Source organism: Centruroides vittatus, unplaced genomic scaffold, assembly GCF_030686945.1.
Source record: "Centruroides vittatus isolate TY-2023 unplaced genomic scaffold, ASM3068694v2 scaffold_450, whole genome shotgun sequence".
NCBI classification, from domain to species: domain Eukaryota; kingdom Metazoa; phylum Arthropoda; class Arachnida; order Scorpiones; family Buthidae; genus Centruroides; species Centruroides vittatus.
Genome location: NW_027122709.1, coordinates 2,940,525 through 2,960,829, shown reverse-complemented (window position 1 = coordinate 2,960,829; position 20,305 = coordinate 2,940,525). Strand labels below are relative to the sequence as shown.

Sequence of the window (20,305 nt, the reverse complement as noted above, 5' to 3'; positions counted from 1 at the left end):
GAATATGATATGTTATACTTTTTAAATAGATTCATTTTATAATTTGTTTAATAATAGAGAATTAAACTGCTCAATTTTTGTTTATTATTCAAAATAGTTTTATCATTAATGCAGACGAAATGAACAGATCTTATGTTAAGGATGAATTTTTATTAAAACAAAGTTAATCATTTGAGTAATTTTAAACAACTATATCCAAATATTGAATATTTAAGAAAAAAATGTTATATTCTTATATCGTATTTAAGAAATTTCCATAAAATTTGATAGCAATCACTAAAATGTTTTTACTTTACATAAAAAAAATATTCAAATTTTATAGCAAAGAATCACTATCTTTTTATTGTTAAAATATTTTTGAATTATCTCTGTGTGTATTCATTAATATTTTTTACATTACTTCATTGTTATATTTGCTATCATCTGAAATTTTGAATTATTAAATTTTATTTAATCAATAATTGTTAATGATTATAGATATTTCTTAATATTCTATTTTTAAAATAATTTATATAAACATTTTTATTTGGGCTATAATATGAATTATTCTGCTGTTTTTTATATATAAGAATAAAGGAGAGTCAACTCAGAAATAAAATAAAAGTTTATCCACTGTTTTTCAGTTCAAACAAAATTCCATTTCTTGTCTGAAAGTTGGTAATATTTAAAACATTAAGAAATACAACACAAAAAAAAAAAACCATCACAAATTTTAAAAACTACATTCTTCTGATTTCATATACTAAAAGAGCCAAAACAATTTTGTAATATTTTTTGAAGCTTTCAGTTTATCTTTATTTTAACAAAAAAGATTATACATTATTTTTAAGCATAAATCTCTTCATAAACACAAGCAAATGATCTTCTGTCATTTCCTTACGGAATTATCATCCTCATTTGCAGTTTGTATTGATATTTTTATGCAAATGAATATCTTACAAAAACAATTTTAATAATGGCTCCAACTTTTTACAGGTTATTAAAAAAAAAAAAAAAAAAACATACTATTTGTAAAGAAATTTAACCTACAATAAAAAATAAAGCATCCATGATACGGCGCAGGTTGAGACAGCCAAGCTACAAAAACAAGAGAATGTCTCCTTGTACTCCCAAAAACTAGGCAAATTATAGGATAGAAATCAATAGTATCATCAGTGAGAATTAGGAATATCATACAGGAAAATATAAACAAGATAAATGATTATGAAAAGTTAAAACAAATTCTTAAAACACAATATATTTTTGGAAAAATAAAAAATACAATACTACCAAAACACGTATCCTGATATTTGACTGTGTTTTATGTTCCTGTACATAAACTAAGTATCTATGTATTTAGCTTGACAATGTCTTTTGTTTTTTTCTTCTATTTTTATAATCTTTTTGGGGTCGTGATTTTGTTTTACTTTAAGATTCCTGAAAAAGACAAAGACACAAAAGTACTATTTATATGACAAATAAAATTAAGCTGAAAAGATTCAACTGAAATTTTGTGATTAAAATCACTAAATGAACATCTTTAGTATAATACACACACAATGCAACTGAAGCAAATGAAAACAGATGCTGGAATGGAGTTACTTCCTACTTCTTGCTTTATAAATTGTTTACAACTGTACTTTTAAGAAATATCCAAATCAAATTATCCTGGTATTATATATCTGATGAATACTAAAGGACATCATTCATTATAGCAGAATTTTGAGAGTATGGCCATACTAAATTATCTCTAATGGAGAAATAGCAACTGTTATCTTTGGAAACTTGCACAGTAACCTACTCCAGAATTTAAGTTGACTCATTTGACAAACTTTTCTTTATCAATTTCAAAATTTCTTTTGTCATTTTCTCATTTTAAAGTCTTCACAGTGGATTTTGTTGTAATATTAGTGTTTACACGTACATTCTATGTTTTGTAAATTGATAATTTATGGAAAAATTAATTTTTTAGTAACATTATTATATCAAAATTTTCTTTTTCGAAATTGAAATAAAATAGTTTTTTTTTTAAATTATCAAATGAAAGTCGGTAGTCTATTGGTTTCATTTCAAATTCAAATTTTACGTATAAAAATTAAATAAAAAAATTAACAATAAATTATCATTTAAATGCAAATAGTTTCATTTTAAGGAGGCAATTTTGCACACAACAGATTATTAAAATTTTAGTTAAAATGGTATGACACAAATCAATTGATAGTCAGAAGACTCATAATTGAATAATAAACAAATACTTTTTAATCAGTATTTGTATCAACAAAGTCTAATAATTTCAACTACTCAAAAAATGGTTATAAGTTAACAAACACTGCAGAAATAAACAAATATCCAGCATATGACACCATATGTAAAGCTGTTACAAATGACACCTTGCTCAAGGAGACTGGCCAGAAATAATAACTTTTGGTTAGCTTTCAGAAGAAGTCTCTCAGTTTTCACTCTCCTCCGCAACGTTAAAGACCATCCAGCTATTCGCCTCCATCTTGGTCTATATACTATCTCCATTACAGATCATTTATTCAACTGCAACTTAGAACACGTGGGTGCTACAGAGTGACTTTTAAACACCCGCTTCAATGAACGTCGGCCTTCCAACACGAAAGAATTTGCACTGCATTTGCAACGTTCACCTCTGACCCTGACATAGATGTACATTTTGACCAGCAGACCTCCTACATAGCACCATCCACAAAGAACGGCATAGATATTAAGAACAATTAGAAATTTAAGAAGCCACAAGAAATAATGCAGCTATTAACTTAAGAAATATGGACTCCTTCCCTCCTGCATGGAAGTCAATCTATGAAGTTCAGTCTTACAACTCTCTTCCCTCTCTCATGTCACCCATCTTTTAACATGTAAATGGCAATCATCTATTCTGAGTAACTTTTCTGTTCAAACTGTTTGTTTTAACAGCTGCATTCAAATTGCAAAGTTAGTCTGACAATGCCCATTAAACATGGATGAAAACATTTGCTTTCTTGTAATTTCTTCTTGCTGGATATTGGTTACTTGTGTAGCATTTATAGTCTAATAATTTGTTAATGAATTTTAAAAAAATTTGTACTTTTAATAATATAATTAAATTCTAATTTAAAATTTCATGTTTAACTGAAACCCCATCTACATAGTATCACAAACATTCTTTATTTCATTATGTCATTCATTTAAAGAATCTTCAGAAATATATATATTGAATATATATATAATTTTGATATATAATGCAAATATAATATATCTTACATTAGAATTCTCTTGAACAAATAATAAAGTTTTTATTGTCATTTTTTTCTTATCTAGAAAAGTTTGATTTGAAATTTTAGTTTTTCCTCCTCACTTTAATATTATGAGGATCCAGGCAGAGCAAACTTGTTGTTAATCATGTTAAAAATGTACTTCTAAAGCAGAAAAGAAATTGCATTAAAAGAAACACGGCACAAAATGACGCAAATATAAACAGTGTGAGTCCAAGTGCAACTCTGACATGTATTAGAGAATAGATCAATGTCAATCTGGAGAGTTCTAACTTTGACTTTAATGCTTGTTTACAAATGATCGAAGTCAAACTGAATACGGAAACTGGGAGGTTTAACGAAAGAAAAACATTGCATGTATTAGTTAAAATTCCAAAATGTCAGAAAGGAAACCAGAATGATTTAAAATACGAGCTCGGGTTTTGAAGTTCCGTCGGCATCTCCCAGTCAGAGTTGAGAGACGGTGTCAAATTGAATACCAATGATTGACTTTTCTTGTGACCCAATCTGATCTTTTTCCACCTGGAAAAAAGGAAGAAGACCAATCAGGAAATGATGAGAAGGAATTGGAACCAATCAGAATAATGTATTAAATATTTGGGGATGTAATCCTGGAAATTTGGGGTATTTAAAGGACAAAGTGCAGATTTCTGTCATTTTACCATTTCAAATTGGCCTGTGCATTCCTCCTCTCTCTGGAACTTCGGCCAGGATGTCGGCACAGAGAACATTGTTCCCGTCTGCACTCTGCTGTCTCCATTGTCCTCCAACTGCAGGACTTGCTAGTAACACAGAACCGTCTACACCTTAAGAACTTGCCAGAACCAGTGAAGTTCTCTCAAACTTTGTTAAAGTGATACATGACCATAAGAAATTGCAGGCTTCCATCTTATATCAAAATAAATAGATTTCATTTGTGTTTGTGTCAGTGTGTCCAACACCACCACCCACATACCGTCCTACACCCCTCTTACATCTTGATTTGAGTCTGACTGACTCCCCCTTTCCCAATCAGAAACCTTACAATATTGATACAAAATTCTTATCTCAATCACGGGTGAATGAAATTTGCCGTTTTTATACATAAGTAATCTAACTAAACTTGTGAATTTAAATCACCTGAAATTGTTAACCTCTTTTAAGTTTCATAAGAAATATATAATATATTGATTGATACTGAATATTTATTCAACAAATAACATATAATACTGCTTTAATCAATTAAAACTGTTAGTTTACAAAGATTTCTTCAATTAGAAAAAGAAGAAATTTTAATGTTGTGTTTATTATAATTAATAATAAGAGATTTAAATTTCATGTATGATTTAAGTAATTTTAGAATACTGTATATAATTATAGGAGTTTTCACTTATAAATTATAAACACACTATTAATAAGTAAATGAAGCATAAATATATATTACAAAATAAATTGAAGAGGTAGCACATCATGAATTATGTTATAATGCCAATATTTGAAACAAATATACATGGAAAAATAAATAATAAATCTAAGTAGACAAATCCAGATGATAGCAAAAATTTATTTTTACTTAAAAATAATTAACTGTTTCCGAATAAATTTCATAAGCATGTCTGCATGCATAAATTACTTTATTTAAAATATTTTCACTATATGTTTTAAGCATAATTTGATGTGTATATAAATAATTAATAAAATATGAATTTATTAATTATTTCAGTGGTGTTTATCAAGATCCATTTTTAGCATATGCAGGAGCAGAGAGATATCAACTTCCTGTAAGTTCTTACAATTTCATTAATCTTATTTGATATTAACTTAAAAATAAGTACTTAAAAAAACCTTTAATCCATATTTTGTCATTTAAATTCTAGATTTTACATTTTTAAATAAAAATAATGAAAAACTATTGTGTTTATTTCCTGTGCTGCGTAGACTTATAATTATTAGAAGCTAATTCTTATTATTACAATAAAACATTGATAAATAAAAACTTTTGCTCAACTGATCAAACGATATACCATCCAAAAAATTTAGCGCACATTCTACAATTAATTAATTTTAAAAATAAGATTAAAATAAATAAATGCAATGTTAATAGATTATTAAGTAAACTAAATTTTATACGATTTTCTTTTTATCAATACTGCAAGAAGATTGTGGAAACTTTTATGAAAATGCAGATCATCTTTTGAATTTAAATATACGGTTTAAAGATATGTGAAACGCACATGGATTGCTTCCATAAATACAGTAGAGAGTCGTTAATCCGAATCAATTGAGGACTGGGGTTGTTCAGATTAGTGATTTGTTCGGATAACCGATTATGTACGAAAAAATATATTAACCTGTCCGATGTTCAAATTTTTCTCCGTTGCACGTCGCTTCGTGTTGAATTTTCATTGATTTTAAGCCTAACGAAAATGTTTATAATAATAATCGAGGCTATTGTATTATTTCTTTATTTTGTACAAACAAAATAAATATATTGAAGAATATAAAAACGTAAAAATTATACTTTAGAAGTAAATCTAGTATCAAAAACGTTCGATCCAGCACGACACAGTCCGACTGAAAATCATTAGGATAACCGGGTTCGGATTAAGGACTCTCTACTGTATTTAGATTCTGTAGAAGTAAATACAGAAAATTTGATTATTATTATATCCAAAGAATAAAAGTGTGTTTGTTTTACTGAGATACTGTACCAGGACACCACATCTGAAGGGACAGATAATCTAGCCACCTACTTTTTTACTTTTAAATATGTACATATTGTATAAAATGTTAGAAATTATAATATATATTCTTTTGTTTGTAATAATAATGTATTTATAATGTATAAAAATAAAACTAATAAAGCCTGATAAAAATTAGCAATATATAATTTCAATAATACTGCATAAATTGCTTAAAAAAAATTAGATAGTTCAGGAGGAAAAACATTGTTTTGCACCAGAGTAGCCCCGAATAAAAATAAATAAAAATTTTTTGCCAAATCTGTAGTATAACTGGAATCTCTAGTAAGATCTAAACATTACATACATACTGTATATAAATCTATATAGATCAATTAATAGAAAAGAATTTTTATAAATAAATGTCATATATATAAAAAAAAAAAGAGAACAATAAACTTTGAAGAGACACAATACAGAAGAAGCTCCATGGTTGTAGAATTTATATTATGCAAAACTGCTGTGAATATAGAAATTACAAATACAGAAAGAAAAAATACATTGAAAAATAAGGTTATGGGATTACAAAATAAAAATAAACTTTTTATATAGAAATTTTCCTAACACATTTGTAATCTGTTTTTCTTTTTTCTTAATGTTCTTTTTTATTTTTATAGAAGATCCATTGATAATAGCATCTATGCTTGCTCATGCTTTCAAATTTCTTCCAGCAAAAGATATATAATTTTGGTTTGGTTTACTATATGAGTACTATATTTTAATAATGGATCTGACATTGTTTTATTATCAGGCTATAACCTGACTAATTAAATATATAGATATGTAACTTGGACAAAAGATAGGTGATTATGATGCCATCTTGTATTAATTTATTTACAATATTCTGGAAGAAAAGATTGATCCAGAACAGGACTCAAACTCACAAGTCTGCTTACTGTGCAGATGTATTATCAATTACATTATCTGGAATTTAACCTTATCTCTGTTTTCAAACCAATTATTACCATAAGTCACTCGCTGCACTGATTCGGGATAACTACATAACCACAGCCGTCCATGGCACTTAACCAACTTTAAGCCTTTATCCCTATATGGTATATATAATTATAGTATGTAACTTATTGATAAAAAAAAAGCTATGCACAAAGGTGGCATTGGAATCAATTAAATTTTATTAGTGTGAATGCTATAATATTGTAATTTCTTGTGAAACAATGATACAATTTAAAGGAACATTTAGTGCCTTGTAAGACTTCTTCTTGTCTGAATACAAGCAGCAATACGGTCATAAGCTATCCTTCAACAGCTTACATGCAACTGCAACAGATTTACCTATAGCTTCAACATGCAACTATTGCAACTGCTGCTCCAGTCCCTCATGCTTATAGATGACTGAAGCAGGACAACAAATCTGGAAACCAAGCAAGCCAAAGCAATATGGGAGTGCAACAGATATTCCTGAGAAACCCTAGCCTTGTCTGACTGAGCATTAACTCACTGGAAACTTATGGCAAGGCTGTAACATCCAAAGCCAATAAATGTATCAGGGTATAGATTTCCAGAACATATAGCTGTGATATGAATGTCCTTTGTAGAACTACTAGGTGTAACAATTATACCAGAGATTCCTTAGAACAGCATATTAGTGTGTGAGGCAGTGTACCACTTGGGATTGGAACACTCACAATTCACTCTCTAACACACTGGACATCCATTTCCAAACAAAATTAAGAATTGTTGCTAAAAACAATACACTGTCAGTCTATAGCAGTCCATGTTTCTCTGTTACAGAACCATGTAAATGAAGCTAACAATGTGCCCTGCCATTAGCACCCCAACATAGAGATTACTTTGAATGCAAATTTGCCTCTGTTAGTAATCTGCCATAGTACAAGAAAAGACAGGGTTCTGTAACACAGTTGCAACGACAATCTGTATTAAAATTAGACAATTATTCCTCTTGGTGATTTATCTGAGATGCTCCAGCTCATTCATAATGTACAGTATGTATGCCCTCACATATTCATTGCCTCCAACATCTCACAGTCAAGTAAGAATGATGGGCAATTTGGTGAAACAGCCATCCTGCAGCTTTTCTGAGACTCCAGCAGCTATACATAATGTCTGATTGTATCATACTGGCACCCTGCATTCAGCGACCTCCCAAATACATTGAAAATTCTAACAAAAAGCCACTGCAAGCCTTTTTTTATAAGATACTGGGTAGCAATTTAAAGACACACTGACGGCATTATCTAGTGTACAACCAGACTGCAACAATATGCATTTACGTATCTGTATGAAGCATAGCTATGCATAATATACATATACACACAATTTTTTTTATCAATAATTATACTTACTCTCAATAAAACACCACCTAAAGTTTAAATTAAAATATACATAATTGTTTAAATCAGTGGTGGTGAACAACTTTTTCTGGAGAGCTATAGGTAAACTTCATAGGCTTCCAGCAGTGCACGCATTTTTTTTTGTTTTTTTGGAGTTTCATGCTTTAAGCCTGCTGAATACCAACATACTCCATAACTGTCAGTAGATTAGTTACTAAAATAATATACACTAATGATATGCAAACCAGTAATATATAATTTATTTTCAGCTTTTTACTGGTCTAGTTTAGTATGAATGTTCTTTGTCATGAATATCAGCTTAATTAAGATTACTTAATGGCATGAGGCAGAAAACAAGAAAATAAAATTACTGTTCATTGCCAAAGCCCCTAGGGCCACATATTTGCACCTCACCAGCCATGTGTTATTCATCGCTGTTTTAAAAATTATAATTTATTTAAATCAAAGACATTATTTTAACCCTTTTACTGATACCAACAAGAATTTTTCATACCTGCTATTTTCAGTGATACTGGCTGTCCCAAGAAATTCTTGTACTTGATGACCTTGGTAAATCCTGTCAGCATCATTAACCTGTCACTAGACTTATACCTATCAGTGAAAAGATTAAGTAACACTTTAATACATACAGTATATATATATATATATATATATAAAATAATTACAATAAAACTTCTCTAACTCAAAGCTCCAAGGGGCAAGAAAAAATTTTACGTTATAGATTATTTGAGAGTGAAAAATGCTGATTCTGAATAGATTTGTATTTTTACCTCTCTTAGATTATATAAAGAATCTTTGATATAGTTTTTATTTTAACATCCCATGTAATGCCTTTCAGCAAAATGTTCAATGTAACCAATGGAATCAAACAGCTTTGCAGGTACATCTTGTTGAGATAAGCGACAGGATCTCTCACTCTGAACTGGAACATTGTCTGCAAATGGGTGTTGGACAGTAGTTACAACTGTCTGAAAATTTCATAGAAATCTGATAATTAGAATCACTTTGGATAGAATAAATATTAAAATTCAGAGTTGATAGTAACATAAATCAGTGTCAGGACCATGAAAAACCTTAGACTTGGAGAAAATTCAAGTTAAGGAAATTCAAGTTAGAGACATTAAATCCCTATGCTATTCCGTTGAGACCTACCAAGTGCTTCATTTTGTTTGAGTTAAAGAAATGTTCTAGTTACATTTGAGTTAGAGAAGTTTTACCATATATTCTAGGGATCTGCCAAAAGGTAAAATTTGAGAAACACTGGGGTAATGCACATCTCAGGACATTTCTTAACCAAAAGCATGCAGTTTTTTGGACTTTCAAAAAGTCCTATTAATTTATTGGTATGTTTCTCTTACAATTTAAACAAAGATGTCTATCTTTAATGGAAAAGTTGACAATAAGTGAGAATTTGTCCCTGTCTTCTGTCTCCTCAGACAGCTTTCTTGAGATAACCTGGCCCAAGACATTCCAGATGTACAGTAGGTTCATAGGAAATACACCTTCACACTCAACTTGTTTGATATATACAGTTTATTAATGAAAGAATACAGTTTATCATGGTACCACACCACACTGATTGACACAATAACAACCAAGGACAAATTAGAAAGTCGGAGATGTCCACTCGATAATTTCTATAAAGTGGAGAGGCTTTATCTACACTTTCGTCTGATCTCAGACTTGGGTGTCCCTTCCAGAGGATAGGCAGAGAGGAGTGTCCCTTCCTCTCTCCCTATCCTCAGTGGGCTTGCTGAATATCTAAATACTGTCAGTACCAAGCCTTATCCTCCACCACTTTTCTCCAGTTTTCTCCCCCAATGTAAAGGTTTATTGGGAGCCAACTTCCAACCAATCAGAAAGACAGTCACACGTGAAGCTTTCCTTTACATCCACCTGAATGTCGGTGGTCATCCTCCCCTTTGTTTATTAGTTTAATAGCTGCTGTTCACATACTATTACAAATGGTTTTATGACCAGACCACACCTGGGTCCAATTTAACAAACCATAAGGTTGCTTAATTAATATTTTACAAAGAATATTAAAACCAATTAACCATTATAGGATAAGTCAATATTTTAATTTTTACAAGATTGAAATAGATTAAAACTCCATAAGATCCATTCTTAAGCTCATAATTACCAACTTAAACAATTTTTTCATTTATACCAACTATAAAAAACTAATTCATTGAAATTTAAACAGTTAAAGTAACAAACATACATGTAACGTGAGAAAAAAATTTCTTTTAAAAAATTAAAAGAAATTTAATTTAATAAAAATTTTAAAACTCTACTAAAAGTTACTTTATAGTAGAAATATAAATAGTGAGGTTGAGACCGAAGTTTTAAACGCAAAAGTGTGTATGTCGGACGTTCGGTGCTGCTTTCCTGTAAGCCTGGAAGTTTGACAATGGTGTTTGGATAGTCAGTGGAATCCTGCTCGACATTCCAAACGCATGCTTGACATTCCAAACGCTATTGTCAAACTTCTAGGCTTACAGGAAAGCGGCATCGAACGTCCGATGTAAAAGTTTTTGCGTTTAAAACTTCGGCCTCAACCTTGCTAATAATACACAATCTTTACGCTGTGTTTTTTAAGCTTTGCAGGAATGTATCTATCTAGTGAGTTAATTTTAATTTTTAAGTATATAACAAGACTTTTAATGCAAACAAACCATAAATAAGATGGCATTATTTTAAAATCATTAAAAATTAAACCAGAAAAATTGTGATCAAATTGTATTTATTATTATTTTTTATTTAATGTTCTGATAAATAATGCAGACACTTCTTTTACCGACAGTCGTGTAATTTTAAAAATTATCTTCGACTAAAAATATTTTTTATATAAAAAATATAAAAGTAAAAATTTTTAAATTGAAACAAATAAATAAAACAAATCACATCAGAAAATCTCCAGTAATAAATTTTAATACTAATAACGGAGTTTTCGATCTAAGTTGACAGGTCTTCCTAAAATCTATTTTAAAACTAACGTTAATTGTTTATTTGAAGAATTGTTATAAAATGCAACACTGAGGAAAGCATCACAAAACACATCTAAGGAGATCCAGTTGAGCCCATAATATAACATCGCTTGGCAATTTAAATTTAAAAAATGATGTGTTAGGCAAAATTATAAATTTGAGAGAATTAATAATCTAATATTAATAAAACTTTTTCAGAATATTTTAACTCCTTTCCTACTCCTCAAACTACCTTTCATGCTCTCAATTTGAGGAAAGATGTTAACGAACTAGTCTAAAGTGAAAACAAAGTGCAGAAAATGATAAATAACTAATTTAAACAGTATCATTTATCATTTTTTAATGTTAATTATGTAACAAAAATGCTACTTTCCTATTAAATTTACTGTCAGTTTATAAATAATTTAATAAACCAGAAATTTTTTAAAGGATAAATTAAATTTATTGTTTTAACACGTTACAATGTAAAACATTATTTAAAATATTTACTGTTAAAAAGTAAACTTTCCTGCCTTAAGAGATTTCATAATTTTTTTTTATTTCTCTGGAAATGGAATTTTTCTTATAACATGCAACTCTAATTGCTTGACTTTCGGACATTCGACATTCCTGCATAGTTTTAGGAACGCATTACGTCCAGAATTTGAAGACAAATTATTTTTCTATCAGATGATCTAAGATAACTATTTACTAACATTTTTCTTTAATTATTTCATTAGGATCATTGGGAAATTTAATAGTATGCTGTAGTATCTTACAACATTTTTAATATAGAAACATCTGTTTTATATAATTGAGTAATTTATAATACTGAATTAATAAATTTTGTTCTTTTAAACGAGAACTGGAAAATAAGATTAATTTTTATAGTTTTATTTTAACTGTATTTATTCATTCTAAATAAAGATATCTTTATTAACCATAAAAAAGAAAACAATCAAATTTAATATGAGTTTTAAGACTACGTTTTGCCTACATTTGAAAACAAATTGTGTATTGATTAATTTTATTTTGCAAAACCCGATGTGAACAAACAATTGTATTTTTCAGGCATCGTATGCTGCCACGGCAGCTTACACGGCCGCCGCCGCTAGAAGTTATGCAGCTGCTGCAGCTGCCGCTCAGCCTGTGGCTTCCTATGCAGCTGTTGCAGGGTAGTGTATTTTTTGTTGAATATATTAAGTGTTTTTTAAATATATTATTAGTATTGTTTGGCTCTGTGATTTAAATAATGCACTAGATAAATTCAAATATTTATTTTGCATGTTTCATGTTTTATAAAATCTGAAAAGGATATGTGATTTTTTTATTTAAATTTGGCATGTTTTATATTATAAGATATCTAAAAAGGATTATGATTTTTTTAAAATAGGAATGATTATGTAAAATTGTTTTAATGAATGTTTTTTAGCATTGTGAAGTAATACCTACTTTTGCATATTTGTTTTTAATATACATTTGTATTAAAACATTAATATATATAGTTAAGATATATTGTATATTTTGTAAATCTTGTTGTTTGTAATATTTGTAACTTGTAATAATTTTTATTATATTTTAATGCTGTTATGAATGGAGTTTTAGAGTGGTTGAAAACAATTTGATGCACATATTTATAATAATATTAAATAACTAAAATTTTTCTTCCAAGAATGGTACATCACTTGCATGGTGTTTGCATGTTGCAGCGTTTAAAATTGCTTTTCTATTGTTTCTTACCCCTAGATCTCCATCATTGTATTACAGTTACGGGCGTGAATACGCAGACCCTTACCTCGGTCACAGCATAGGTCCCGTTACAGGATATGGAGTAAGTATTTTCTTAATTCGGTCAATAAGTTGTTACTGTTATTAGGTCCCATTCCTGGATAAATGCATAAACAAAGACCCAATATTCTTTCCATCTTTAAAGACATACTTTAAAAATACTTGATGCTAATTTTAGTAATTAGGAACTTCAAATTGCATTCTTGTAGTAATAATAACTTAAACATATATAAATCATTATTATAAACATGGAGAAAGTATAATTTCATTTGTTAATTTTTCTATACTTAAAAATTTTGCAAATAATTATGTTAAAATGATTTATGATAATTTATAAATAATCTTAGCCTGTTCAATCTGGCAAAGGTTTCCTAATAAATAATCAAATTCATTGAACTATTTAACTCGAATGAGGTTTTGATACAGTATTTTCATAAACTCTCCAGAATTTTAATTTTCTATTAAAGAAAAGAATTATTGTTCATACTGAATAAATCAGAAACTTTCTACAAAGCATGGGAACCACATACAACTAAAAATAAACATTGTGTCATGTGACAACTAGCAGGGGATGGAAGCTTCCAGACAGCTAGAGTGACCTAAATATTGTAACTGCCATTCAAATGAACATTTGTTTTGTTTTATTTGATTGTTGATGGTTTCTTCTGACTTTCTGACATAATAAATAAATGATTTTGATAAAAGAATTTTTAAAAATTAATTACATTCTGATTCTATGTAAAAATTTTAACCTCTACAGCAAAATTTTAAAAGTATATCAATCATAAAGAGAGTGGTTCTTTTGTGATAAAAAAATAATAATAAACAGATCAATTCTAGGCTTGAAATATTGCAATTAAAATATTCTTACTAAACACTTAGGAGCGAACTGATCAACAATTTAGGAAAGAATTTTCCAGTGACATATTTACCCATTTAATTAAGCATTTGAGCTTCTGGACAACACTAAGAGATTTACATTGACAACAATTCTAAGTAATAAGACCCACGGAAATATCACATGGATAGTTTATTACAGCTTTTATGAGAAAATTAAAGATAGATTATTGAGGAATATTTTGATTATTATACTTACCTTATGGATTATCCAAGCCGTGATGATAGTAGATGCAATTATGTCTCTGCTTGCATAAAACCTGTATAAATGAAAATATAATTAATAATGAAATCACTAGAGATGAAATAAAAAGTTTATTACAGATCACCAATAAATCAAAACACAAAATCTTGATTTTTATCTGAACCTCCATAACTCAAAACTTTTTAACTCAAAGTACAAATTTTTTTCCCCAACCAAGCTAACCAGGTTCCACTATATTTTTGGAGGAGAAGGTTAACCCAGGCTAGGTAGTACTCTTTCTATGTAAGAGTAATTGGTGCATTGATATTATAATTAAATAATATAAACAAATAAAGAAAATAGTCCTTAGGCAAAGAATAAATACTACATTTATATTAAATAAAATGTATATATGATTATTTTCATATGCCACAATATACTGACTATAAACTTTAATTCATGTTACATTAACCACAAAATAGAACTAAAATGTCTATAAACTGTTTCTCTGAGGTTCTTTCTCTGTTCATAGTGGGGAAAAGAAAAACATAATTCTGAAAAACTTTTTAAATAAATTCAAGCATTTTTTTAGTGGAAGAGATCTCAAGATTTAGGCAAATGAACAAAAAGTGCACTGCATGAATGCTGTTTATCAGGAATTGTTTAGGTCTGGGAACAGATTGTAAGGAGTTGATTCTGAATCATTTTATTTTTGTTTGCAGATTATTTTTAGTTCATTATTCTGTTTATTTTGGGACATTTTATTTTGTTTAGGATAGACTTCCGCACCTCACCTGGGCAAAATTCTAAAACTAAAACTCACCTTACTATCATGAATGCTGACGGCAGCCTATTATGTCATTGAACCCGGAAATGATATCTCAGGGTAGACTTCCACAGTAAGTTAAAAGAATGAATTTCCACCCCAAATTGTCACCAAAGAGGCACAACAAAAAATTATAAAAGTTTAAATGTAAGGGCAATGACACAATTTAAAGAAATACTACTAGAATTAAATGAATGTCAGCCACTTAAGTATGTAAAATAGAGTCGGTGGGCATAATCATGTAACGTCACCAACTGTACTATAAGAAGGTGAAGTTCGAGATCAAACAAGGTGATGCTAAGGATCAAGTGAGGTTAAAGCAAGGCTTTCAAGTTCCATTGATGACAAAAATTTCTTGGTGACAGTTAGGAAAATTTAATTTGTAAGATTTCTTTGTGAATTTTTGATAGATTTCAATTTCATATTTTTGCTTGTTGGACTTTATTTCATTTGTGTACATATTTGGGATTAGAAGAATAAATAGATTTTTTTTTTCTGTTATTATATATAGTAATTATTCCAGGTTTTTGATTCATTAACAATTTTTTGTTACTTACTGCTTACGTAAAGTAAAGGCCTGACACTCACAAAACCCTTGTTTATGTAATGCACTGTTAGGAAACTATCTGGGCTCTCAATAGAAATAGATAAGATGTTACAAGATTAATTCACTTTCCATCATTTCTAATGGGAAAAACTGATTCAGAGTTTGAACAGCCTCCTGGAACAAATTAAATTCAAAGTATGAAGTACCACTGTAATATCACTATGCATTAAAGCATGGGTTGTCTTACAGAAAAAAACCAGGAGAACAGACACATGGAGAAATAAAAGTGAATCAAGTGCTGTTTTTGCAAATGAATAATTTGTGGCATGCAAAAAATTTTTAAAAATTTTTAAAAATCGTCTTGGTGAGTTTAGACAAATGGAAAGTTGTTGGCTAAGTTAGTAACTGCGAGTTAAAATTGGCAGATATAACCCACAGGTTATACAGTAGAGCATCGATTATCCGACCCCCGATTAACCGACCGCGTTCTAGTCGGCAAATTCAAATGTCCGCTAGTGATGTGGCACTACAGTATTTGGTTATGTCTTGGCTACTTTAATATTATTTTTGTTAAATTTTTGCGTGTTTTAGCTGGCAGCACTGGCTCGAACATGAAAGGGAGGCTAGTATTTAAACCAGGCCTAATACACTATACTAATAATGTATTTTTTCATACTTTTCGGTTATCCGACTTTTCAGTTATCCGACCAACCCCAGTCCCCAATTAAGTCGGATAATCGATGCTCTACTGTATATACAAAATTATGGTATTTTGGATGATAATAACATGCAAAAAACATTTAAACTATTTACACTTCAATCTGTTGTATATAAATCAGTTATAAACAATTTAAGATAATCTTTATCAAAATGGATGATCTATCAAAATGTAAACTAACTCATTGCATAAAGCAAATAGATATTGATAAATGTGTTTAAACAATATTGTTGTTCAAGGTAATACTATATGGGAGGTATTTTTTCAAAACAGATAGACTGTGTAATAGTAATTTCTGATTACAGAAATCATGCTTTGACAAATTATCTTTTAACCTGCTTTCTGGGTGTCCATAATAAATTTTGCAGAAGTTTCACTGAAATTTATTTTCCTGCATTCTTAACATATACTTAAAATTATATGTTGTCATAATAAACAATTGTGTTTGGTAATGTCAAGATGTGCCCACATTACATGACGATTATCATATAATGCAGGATATGAAATTTTATAATCTTCAGTTGGGATTGTATATTTGTGTTAATTTGTCTAATGCATCTAGCCCTTCTATATTATATTGAATGTTCATATATTATTCTACTTACTGTAACTTTAAGAAGCAAATATTTATTGCGACATCATCACAATTCTGGACTGCAATTTTTAATTTATTTAATTTAAAATATATGCTCTCTACCTCAAATTAGTAGTGTCTTGCCCCTGTACATCATACTTTTTCTTTAATGATAGAGTCGTGTTAGTCATCTATCTAACACCTTTCAGAGGAAAAATTTTGAATTGAAATGACATGACATCCAGTTTGCATTGGAAGTTTGTATATAGTTAATTGGGGCCTCCTGTCTCTAAGGTTTCCATATCTGGTTTTGCCTTTCGTCTATCTAACTCTGTTCTCGAGATTAAGGAAAGTCACAGACGATAGTGGAAATTTATAAGTCTACAATTTTTTCAAATTGCAGCCCAATAAACTTATTTTGCTTATAACTACTATATGTATGTACTTACCAATTTTACTTATGATAATCAAAATCTATTATACTGTACATATAAAATACAATAAAAATTTATTTCACAACATTATTTATAATTTTAAAGCATTTAGTATTAATGTAAAAAAAAAAAAAACATTTTAACAAAGTGAACTTACATATTTTTATGAATAGTTTGTATTTTTCCAAAATTCAAAGTATACATATTTGATGAATATATAAAATCATTTCAAAATAATTACACATGATTAGATTTAAATTCTGCATGTCTGTATGCTAGGTTGTTGAAGCATGTTATCAGATAAATTTTAGTGCCACAATATCACTGCTTATATTTTTATAGATTATGCTCGGTACAGCTGCTGCCATTTGCCATTCTATAACGTTACTGTCCATGAGAATGATCAAGGTTTTTTTCTTGATCTCATAATCACTGCTGTACATCTTCCAAAATGTAAAACATTATTCATTGTTTCAGAAATGCAAGAGTAAATAAATTTTATGCATTGCAACAAAGTGTTGTTAATGTCCTTATTTACTTAACAGATTCTTCTCTTTTTTCTGTTTTTTGTAAACTATAATTATAAAGATATTTATCAGTATTTATGCAATCTTTGATATAGATAATTATTTATATTCATTCTATTACCATTTTTTGTGTGATTGTCTTTACTCATTTCATTTTTTGAATAATTAATTATTATTCCTTTTTACATTTCAGCAATTTAATTAAACAAAAATTTAATATTTAGTAATGATTAATTTGGAATTTTTCAGGCAGCTGTATACAGAAGTGGCTATAATAGATTTACCCCCTATTAGATGACATTGCCATTGCGTGCAATCGGTCCTCTTAAGAGATATCATGCATCGAATAAATTATCCGAACTCGTATCTGTAACATCGTCGTCATTGGAGGAGCGGAAATTGAAATTGCACAATACAGCAAATACGAAGAGTGCTTGCTGCCTTTGGGAATACTCGCACAGTTTTTTACTATTTATTCTTGGCTCAAAGTTTTAATTAACTGCCTACCAATGAGGTTATTATTGAGATTGTATACATCCATGCCAAAGTATATTTCTAATTAATGAAACGTTATTCATTGGAGATCGACGACTGCAGTCGGATCTAGTCGTAAAATTAAGAAGTATGAATCGCATTTTCATACTGTGTATTATGTTAATTAAGCAGTTATTATGAAGTCTGTAAAACTGTATATAACTTGCCAAAAAATAATTCTGCATCAAAATTAATTGTGTGTAAAGCCAATTTGTTTGTTACTACTTTTATACAACTTTTTAAAGGAGTCTTTTTTAAGTTATTGTTGCTTGATACTGTAGTGTTAATCTAATTAAGATTTTAGAAAGAAAAAGAATGTGATGTATCCTGCAAAGTTGATATTTTTAAAAAAGAACTTCTGCAGATCCATAATTAACTTTATATAATGGGGATTTCTTGTCTTCCCATTTTATGTAACATCCTGTTACAGAAAAATGTTTAATCTTTGGTTGTGATATATTGTCGGTTTTAATCCCTAAATACAAGCATAATTATTATTATTATAATGACATCTGTTGATTATATTGCTGTAAAATTAAGTGTTAGGCATTTTAAAAAGCAAAATGAGTTATAAATATGTCCTCAAAAAGTTAAACATCGTATTTTATTAGTCATACTCTTTTCGAATTCATTGTCTCCAGGTTAATGGAATTTACATTATATAAAGTTTATATTATAATATACCTATTATTAGTGTTAGATATTTTATTTTTCATACGGCATTAGACATTAATTTTATAAATTTCTTTCTTTATTTCGTTTGAGTTGGCGGTCTCGTCGCAGCTGATTTTCTCTCGACCGTACCAATTTATTGCCGAGTCGACCATTTGTTACGTGAAGAAAAATTTCCGGCGATCAATGGTATCAAGAATTCTAGTCATTGAAAGGTAGCTCATGTATAGTTATACATCAGAAGTGGTATGCACTAAATTAATATCTGGAAAGTTGGTGTGATAAACATCACTTCTGAAGTCCATATCATATATTTATGTACATTAAATCTGTAAGAATGTAGGTAATTCTTAGAAACTGTGCTAAATCTGAAAATGGTATTAAATCTATGTATTTTACAACCACAATATACATCATCACATAATCTTCACTACCTACATATCAGTTCACTCTTGGTCATACTTTTATTACAAGAACGAAAAATAAACAAATCATAAAATGTAAAATAGTACAAATAATAATTAAATTTAGAATGAAACATCAAAAATGTATTATTAAAGACAGCAGTTGTCTATATTTTCCTGTTACCGTGGTAAAAAGATCTGTACAATTTAGCATACAGGGTTTCAGATCAAGCCAAAGATCATATATCAAGTATATCCACGCAGTATATAGATATAATTAAATAAATTTTATGTATTGTATTTATATGATGATAAATTACATTAGAAAAAAATACATAAAGCTCATCCACAACTCATTCTTTCTATTTATGTTTTAGAATTGAATCTACCTCTTTGCTAGTTATATGTGTATACATAATAATAAACTGTAGAATAGAAGTAAACTATGTTTAGAGTAGATGATCGTCGCTACATCTCAATACTTTGTCGAAAGTGTAAAGTTCTATATTTATAAGTCATTAATGTTAAAATCATTTAATGATGTTTTTTGCTAGTATTTATTCTGTAAAAAAAAATAGCTTTATTGTTGGACTAGATATTGAATTGGTTAAGAATCTCATTTGTATTTGTTAAATTGCAATGTGCTGTATTGCATTTAAAATGTGTGAGAAGAATAAATATCAGTGGTAAATGGTTGCTGCAGTCATCTATATGATTATTTTAAGCTAATATCACAAACATATTACATTTCAACAGTAAAATATGCAGTATTAAGCCTATTAATATAACTCATAAATATTATTACATACAAAATTTAAAAAATCTTACTAAATGATATTCTACATTATAATAAAAAATAGTGTTTTAAAAATATATAAATATTAATACTGTATTTCCTCGATTAAATGCTTGGAGGTTTATTTT

The 20,305-nt window shown here is 28.9% G+C and overlaps 1 protein-coding gene across 8 annotated transcripts in view; it reads left to right on the top strand.

Moving 5' to 3' along the window:
• The window catches only part of LOC136989252 (RNA binding protein fox-1 homolog 3-like), a 204,400-nt gene extending 184,323 nt beyond the window's left edge, over positions 1-20,077 (top strand). For all 8 annotated transcript variants that reach the window (XM_067287372.1, XM_067287371.1, XM_067287373.1 and 5 more), the window contains 4 exons: positions 4,957-5,014; positions 12,348-12,451; positions 13,023-13,107; positions 18,021-20,077. In XM_067287372.1, coding sequence (XP_067143473.1) covers positions 4,957-5,014; positions 12,348-12,451; positions 13,023-13,107; positions 18,021-18,065 — 292 coding nt within the window. In that variant the 3' untranslated portion in view covers positions 18,066-20,077. The remainder of the gene's footprint in view (positions 1-4,956; positions 5,015-12,347; positions 12,452-13,022; positions 13,108-18,020) is intronic.
• The last annotated feature ends 228 nt before the right edge of the window (positions 20,078-20,305 follow it).